We start from the raw sequence: 7,829 nt of genomic DNA, 5'->3' as shown, positions 1-7,829 counted from the left end.
AAAAAAAAAAAAAAAAAAAAAAAAAACTATTGTGTATTTAAGATTTGATGTAATAATTAGGGGTGGATCAACTCTAGAACGATTGAAAAAGGTATCACTGATCAGTATCAAGTTCGAGGATGGTTGGTTGGGATGGGAGAAAATTATATCTACAATGAAGATATAGAGCCTAGCTAGCTACAAGGTTAATTTAATTTAATTTATGGGACAATGAGGAGCAACTTGATCGAATAGTGAAGTTTTAACAATAAGAATCATTACCTTTTCTTCTTTCATAGACGACGTCTATATATCGATCGATTAATATTCTTAAAATTAAAGGCTACCAACTTTTTCTTTTATTTGTTTCCTTTGCAAATTAAAGAACCAGAATCTGCATCTAATACATGGCCGTGTCTAGATTATTAAATATCTAAAGCATGATAAAATAATTTGTATTAAAATCTTATCATACGATATATCTTTATTAAGCTTTTTAACCCCCAAAAAAAAGTACATAATGACTCGAACAAATATTTGCAATTTTAAATAGAAAAAAAAGACGCCTTTTTTTTTTGTCGAGTTAACTGAAAATCAGGTAATGGATGACGTGGAAAAACTCTGGTCGAGGTCGAGGGTAGCCACGCTTAAGGACCCCACCAACCATTTATATGCCGAAGAGTTTGGAGAAACGGTTAGCAGTTTAGTCAAAGCCATTGACTCTTCAAGCGACTATGTGTTTTTTTTTCGTTTTTTTTTTTCCTTTTAAGTTTGGGCAACAACAAAAAGAAAATATAAATATTTTTCTTTTCCTCAAAACCCCATACACTACTAAATTATCAAAAAAAATGACAGGGTTATAACTGAGGAAAAAAAAAAAAAAAAACAGGGCCCTTTTATAACTATAATACTCTGTTTTTCTTTTTTCTTTCATAAAGTGCACAGTCCTCGAATTTACTTGTTTGGTGGTTTACACGAAGAGTTCGTCGATCGCATCCAAATTATCATGTGAATGTGACATATGGTCAAAGAATATTAACTTGTCTCATGCATACGGAATTATGCTTCAAAGTGCTCACTTAATCAAAAAGAAATTGATGGTAACTGAGGATGTTTTCAAAATCTTTATCATGATGAAACTTATTTCTTACATATCGATCTATGATTAGTTTTCATTAAGACTTTTCTAGCTTTACCAAGAACTATCTCGAGTAGAAATGTGACTTTATGATTATACAAACTGTGCTTAATCGTAATTTTGCCCATCAGCCAGCTTAACAAAAGTAAATAACGTACGACTCGATAGACGATATTAACATGATGCGGACAATTATTTGCATATGATACTTTTATGCCTCGTAGGGATCCACATGTTAGGTAGAGACACTCTTGATTCGTTACACGTGAGGTGTCGGTTCCGAATTTTGCTTTGAACCTTGCCTTAGTGACATTTCCATTGACGCATATATATATTTGTTACTTCATACAAATTAGCACACATATATATCTATATATATATATATATATATTATGTGTATGAGTGAATATGTATTTTGCTATCGGTTGGTACATTATTGTGCAAGTTAATTGTTTTTGTTATGAGGAAGCGTACACAATGTCGTTTTTGTTATGAATATGAAGAGATGATTGATTGAGAAATCAGAAAGATATGAAGCTAAAAGTTACAAAAAAATAAATATATTAGTGTGGTTTGTTTTGATCGTATAGATATGAAAATATTGTGTCAATGCTACGTTCCGGGCGGGAAAAATGATTTAGGTTCCGTGGACTAGCTACAAGTAAACAAGAGATGATATTTTAAAATTATTTCTTTTGGTTATCCAAAAAATAATAATAAATATATATACGCTTCAATCAAATGTAAATCGAACTATCTGAAAGTAGTGGTCATCAGAATATTTCAGACTATTTTAGTCCCCAAAAATCACGTTTTATATTTGAATAAGTTTTCCTTCTCCTAGAAGTTACTAAGAATCCTATTCAAATATTCTTCTAAATTCCACAATTAAATCATAATAATGCATGCATGCGCGCGTTAGACTATATACATCGATGTTTCCTACGTCATCAGTACAAGTTTCTATGAGTTTTTGAGCATCTGAGATTCTGGAGTATGAAGAGAATAAAATCCCACCGACGATATATTTTTTTTTTTGGGGGAAATGTGAATTATATTACCTAAAGGAATTACAAAAACTTTCTATGGCCAAAAGATTAAAAAGGTAAGAGAATACTAAAAGAGGCAACAATGAGCAAAAGAGTAAAGAGAAATTTAGCTTGGAGTGAGCAAACCATTGTGAAAAGCTGTCTGCTACAACCTTTTACGTTCTATATATAGCATGCGATCGAGCGAGCGAGCAACGTGTCCCGTGTACTTCAATCAACTTGCCCAAAGACAGAGGAAGAGGTGAAAGAGTGAAAACGGTTGTTCCTTTCCCGCCAGGAAAAGTATACTGTAGCTTCAGCTTATACATTTGTGGAAAATTTCACATAAAACGAAGATGACATGTACATGAACATTTTCACATACTGAACTTATTGAAGGGAGTCTCTAGTTCCTTAGCTGAGCTAGGATAGTGGAAGCTCAGAGATGCCCAAATATAAAAGATCCTCATTACCTAGCTAAGTTTTCAAGTTACCAAATGGAACCAATTATCAGACCAAAAGCAGCAAAGTTTTCCCATTTCCATAAAATTAACCGGACCATAATTATAATAGCAAGCCAAATCATTCTTCAATAAAGCTCCCAATAAATTTCAGCAGTTATATATATAACTAATTAAATATAACATAAAACAAAGGGAAAAATGTTCGATGCAGCAACGAGAAACTTTTGTCATATAATAAAATTACATGTTAGGAGCATGATTGGCTGATGAAACTCTAAGGTCTTAATTCGTAACCTGTTAAAATAATGAGCTAAAGTGATGATTTTCTCTTTCATTCAATGATATTTCGAATTAATTTGAAAATTTACAAATGTGAAACGATTGATCTGGTTCTTTATATCTAATTATTATAGTTGAGTACCAGAGATTATTATTGATAAAAACAAAATTAAGGAGCAAGAGGGCAAAAAGAAGAGCATATAATATGGTACCGGTGGTGCTGTTAATGGGAAGGGGACCACGCGGCGGTTGCTACAAAAAAAAAAAACGATCGGTGAGAGCGAGAAAGCCGCTTTGTGGGGACACACTCTCAATGGGTTCCAGCGTTCGGAGTTCGGACACACACAATATCTGAATTTTTTCTTTTTCCTTTTTTTGTTAAGTTTATAATGTTGCCCAAAACATAAACTTTTATTTTATTTTCCTATAATAATTTGCCACTATAAATTCAGACCATACCACACCTTAGCCTCTGTCTCTCTCAAAGCCCACACTCACATTTCTTACTCTGTAACTCAAATCTCTTTCCTTCCATAGAAAAAAGAAAAAAAAAAATCTTTCGTTCCACTCACATTTTCGAACTAAAATGGGTATATTGTTTAGTTTCTTATACTAAAATAATACGTACCCTAGTTCATATTCTCTTATATATCCTTACCTGTTTTTGTTTTTTTGATTTTGTTTTTTTTTTTCAGTAAGATTCATAGAAGAAAACACAAAAACCGTGGAAAAAGAAACGGGAAACAAATCAAACAACGACGTAACAACGGCGAAGAAGAAAGTTCTTCAAGATCTTGTTATCAACCATGGAGGAGGACTAATCAATTCATGGGTTGATTCAATGAGAGCTTGTTCTCCTACTCATCTTAAATCTTTGTTGAAACAAAACTCTTGGCTCGTACGTATATCATTTACTCAATCAAGCTAGCTCTATATACATAATATTTACGTACATACATATGTTTTTCTTTTCTCTTATAAATAAATAATAATAAAAGGAGTGTATATATAATTTTTGCAGACAGAACATCCATCAGCTTTGGATATGTTTGAAGACATTCTTCACCTCTCTGAAGGAAAACAAATCGTTATGTTCTTGGACTATGATGGGACTCTATCTCCCATTGTTGATGATCCTGATCGAGCTTTCATGTCTAAGAAGGTTCATTTCCATTACGAATATCAATAAAGAAATTTACTTAATTATTGAGAAAAATATTTAACTTATAGTCTCTTTTGGGTCTGATTTTTTTAGATGAGGAGAACTGTGAGGAAGTTAGCAAACTGTTTCCCGACGGCCATAGTTAGTGGGAGATGCAGAGAAAAGGTATTTATTAAACTTAAAGTCTTTAAACTAATGATTTGATTAGTACTTCTTAAACTAATGATTTGATTATGACAATTTTTCAGGTTTATAATTTTGTTAAACTGACTGAGTTGTACTATGCTGGAAGTCATGGAATGGACATCAAAGGACCAGAGCAAGGTTCCAAATATGAGGAAGTAAGTTTTTTNTATCATTTACTCAATCAAGCTAGCTCTATATACATAATATTTACGTACATACATATGTTTTTCTTTTCTCTTATTAATAAATAATAATAAAAGGAGTGTATATATAATTTTTGCAGACAGAACATCCATCAGCTTTGGATATGTTTGAAGACATTCTTCACCTCTCTGAAGGAAAACAAATCGTTATGTTCTTGGACTATGATGGGACTCTATCTCCCATTGTTGATGATCCTGATCGAGCTTTCATGTCTAAGAAGGTTCATTTCCATTACCAATATCAATAAAGAAATTTACTTAATTATTGAGAAAAATATTTAACTTATAGTCTCTTTTGGGTCTGATTTTTTTAGATGAGGAGAACTGTGAGGAAGTTAGCAAACTGTTTCCCGACGGCCATAGTTAGTGGGAGATGCAGAGAAAAGGTATTTATTAAACTTAAAGTCTTTAAACTAATGATTTGATTAGTACTTCTTAAACTAATGATTTGATTATGACAATTTTTCAGGTTTATAATTTTGTGAAACTGACTGAGTTGTACTATGCTGGAAGTCATGGAATGGACATCAAAGGACCAGAGCAAGGTTCCAAATATGAGGAAGTAAGTTTTTTCTTTACTTTTTACATAAATAAAATTTTGAAACTGAAATAAATTAATATCAACTTTTATCCTCATATTTTGTTGTTGCATACAAAATTTACAGGATAGTAAATCTCTTCTTTGCCAACCAGCTACAGAGTTTCTCCCCATGATCGATGAGGTCACAATCTCCTTCAAGATTATTTATTCTCATATATTCAAATAACAATATTTTTAAATAATAATATAGACCTATTTTCTTGTCACTTACATTTATTTTAAATATTGTTTGTACAGGTTTATCAAAAATTAGTGCAGAAAACAAAACTTACTCCCGGAGCCCAAGTAGAGAACAATAAGTTCTGTGTCTCTGTTCACTTCCGACGCGTCAATGAAAATGTACGATAATATTCTCCTTTTTAAAAAAAAAAATCTATTAATCATGTACTTAAAACAAAACTAATCATTTAATTAATTAATTTATATATTGACAGAACTGGAGTGATTTGGCTAACCAAGTTCGATCAGTAATGAAGGACTACCCTAAGCTCCGTCTTACTCAAGGAAGAAAAGTACGATATAGTATTAATTATTTAATTAGAGTTTAAGGTAAAGGACTAAGTGTTTACTTTATTAACAGAGTTTATTTATATTCTGGTATAATCATTTCAGGTTTTGGAGGTTCGTCCTATCATTAAATGGGATAAAGGCAAAGCACTCGAGTTTTTATTAGAATCACTAGGTAAAATATTCCTCAACTATTAACTAATTAATTACGAGTGCGAATGGCTAAGATCAGTAATATTAATCAAAATTAGTATTGGCTTTGTGTAGGATACGCTAACTGTACCGACGTGTTTCCTCTTTACATCGGAGATGACCGCACAGACGAAGATGCATTTAAGGTGTATATCGAGTCTTATTGTGATATTGAATTAAATTAGTTAACGTTCAATAATCTTTTTATTATTATTATTAAGTAAGGTTCAACAATCTAACTAGTAAATTTTATTGAATAACGTTGTAGATATTGAGAGAAAGAAAACAAGGTCTTGGCATCCTTGTATCCAAATTTCCAAAAGAGACCAGTGCGTCTTATTCTCTACAAGAGCCCGATGAGGTATTGTGTTAACATCTAAATTAGAAAGTTTCCATTATGTTTTAGAAGTTAAATTATTGTTATGTGACCCATCGTACATATATTATAAGCTGATATTGTACTATTTTCTTAATTGTTAACAGGTTATGGATTTCTTGCAACGTTTAGTGGAATGGAAACAATTGAGATCTGGAGCATGATGAGAGCTTTAAGTACAGAAGTTTTTTTAAATAACTTTTTTTATTTATTTTAATATTTCCTTTTCCGTTTCCTACTTTTATTGTACTCAACGCATATATAAAATGTTTATAAGAATATTGTAGATCCATTCTCATGGGATGTATTTTACATTATTATAATCAATGTGGTTCTATATAATTTTCACTATGAGTCTATGTATAAATACTTTGACATGTACTTTTTCATGATTCTCAAACGAAATGAACATATATTGGTTTAATAACATGTTTCTATTCAATTTTGACTGTTCAATCTCCATTACAAAATTCTTATACGAATTTTTGAGACTTGACAAATCATGTTATTATAAGATGGTTCAATTTTTTTATTTTTTTTTTTATTTTTTTATTTAACTTTGGTTAGGATTGTGTTTCTATTTTCGGATTAAAAAAAGGAGAGAGAATTATTTGACTAGATGAACGATGTGATTTTTAGATAATTTTTTTTCAATTCATATCAAATAATAACCATATCGGCTTTTGTGGATGACCCATCCTACTCTAAATTAAATTCTTTGGAGATCTTAGTTCATATATGCTATTTCTTCTAATACAGGGCTTCTCAGAAATAGAATTATAAAAGCTGTTAACAAAAAAAAAAACAATAGAATCTTAAAGCTAAGCTCATCGTATGGAATCTATTTGCAAAGAAGAAGGGATCTTTTATTTTATTTTACTTTACTTTCGGAAAACATGATGAAAAACGGTATATTCTATTATGGGGCACAACTTGTGTAGGAAGATAGCGTCAAACAGACTCGACCTGTGATCGGAATCGGATCATTTCTTCTAAGCTGGACTAATTAAGGGAGGCTTAACTACTTTTCTTTAAGTTTTTTTTTATATAAAAAAAGACAGTAATAAACGCCTAATTATGCGTAACCAATTATCTTAGGATGGAATCTTATGTAACATTATTTTTGCAAGTCTTAGGAATCCCAAGAAGAGAGCACCAAAAGAGAATCTCTCTGACATACAACTCTATATATACTTTGAAGTCAATGTTCAACAGTTTGTGTATATCAAGAAGACCTCGTTCAAATGTTTTTTTCCTTCTAGTTTTTGAATGCCGAGGTTTTGAATATAAACAATAATAACATTTATAGATTTGCCATATTCACAAAGTGCACTCTGATTGTTGGAATATACAATCCAAGTCCCACATCTGAAGTTTGAAGGGATTATCATTAATATATAAAGGTTTAGAATCAATTTACTAATTGCCAATTGGTTTTTTGTTAGAAACCCAAGATAAGTCCAAATTTAACATGGTATAAGAGCCCAAAATTAAAATTCTGGTGGACCTAGAAAAGTGGATACGAACATGCCTCTTGTTAACTCGAGTAATGAGGGTCCAAGAAGGGGTTTAGTGTCGGTCCAAGTAGGATCGGTTCGAGCATCTCAAGGAGACGTGTTAATATCCCACATGTGGTCCTTGGTTTGAAGGAAAATTGTTGGAATATACAATCCAAGTCCCACATCTGAAGTTTGAAAGAATTATCATTAATATA

General features: G+C 31.5%; 1 protein-coding gene across 2 annotated transcripts; it reads left to right on the top strand.

Annotated features, from left to right (window-relative positions):
• On the top strand, window positions 3,369-6,466 carry LOC104729298 (probable trehalose-phosphate phosphatase H). 2 transcript variants are annotated; one of them, XM_010448233.2, is made up of 12 exons: window positions 3,369-3,478; window positions 3,584-3,786; window positions 3,910-4,050; window positions 4,144-4,215; window positions 4,299-4,391; window positions 5,105-5,161; window positions 5,278-5,379; window positions 5,475-5,552; window positions 5,653-5,722; window positions 5,815-5,885; window positions 6,008-6,100; window positions 6,223-6,466. In XM_010448233.2, exons 1-12 carry the CDS (start codon window positions 3,475-3,477, stop codon window positions 6,277-6,279), a joined length of 1,041 nt encoding a protein of 346 aa, XP_010446535.1. In that variant the 5' UTR covers window positions 3,369-3,474; the 3' UTR covers window positions 6,280-6,466. The 2 variants fall into 2 exon arrangements, with proteins under 2 accessions (XP_010446535.1, XP_010446536.1); XM_010448234.2 differs by lacking the exons at window positions 3,369-3,478; window positions 3,584-3,786; window positions 3,910-4,050; window positions 4,144-4,215; window positions 4,299-4,391 and adding exons at window positions 4,496-4,660; window positions 4,754-4,825; window positions 4,909-5,001.

The sequence above is a fragment of the Camelina sativa genome, chromosome 12 (genome assembly GCF_000633955.1).
Source record: "Camelina sativa cultivar DH55 chromosome 12, Cs, whole genome shotgun sequence".
Classification (NCBI taxonomy): Eukaryota; Viridiplantae; Streptophyta; class Magnoliopsida; order Brassicales; family Brassicaceae; genus Camelina; species Camelina sativa.
The sequence above is the reverse complement of the archived record's forward strand: the minus strand, read 5'-3'. Positions and strand labels throughout refer to the sequence as shown.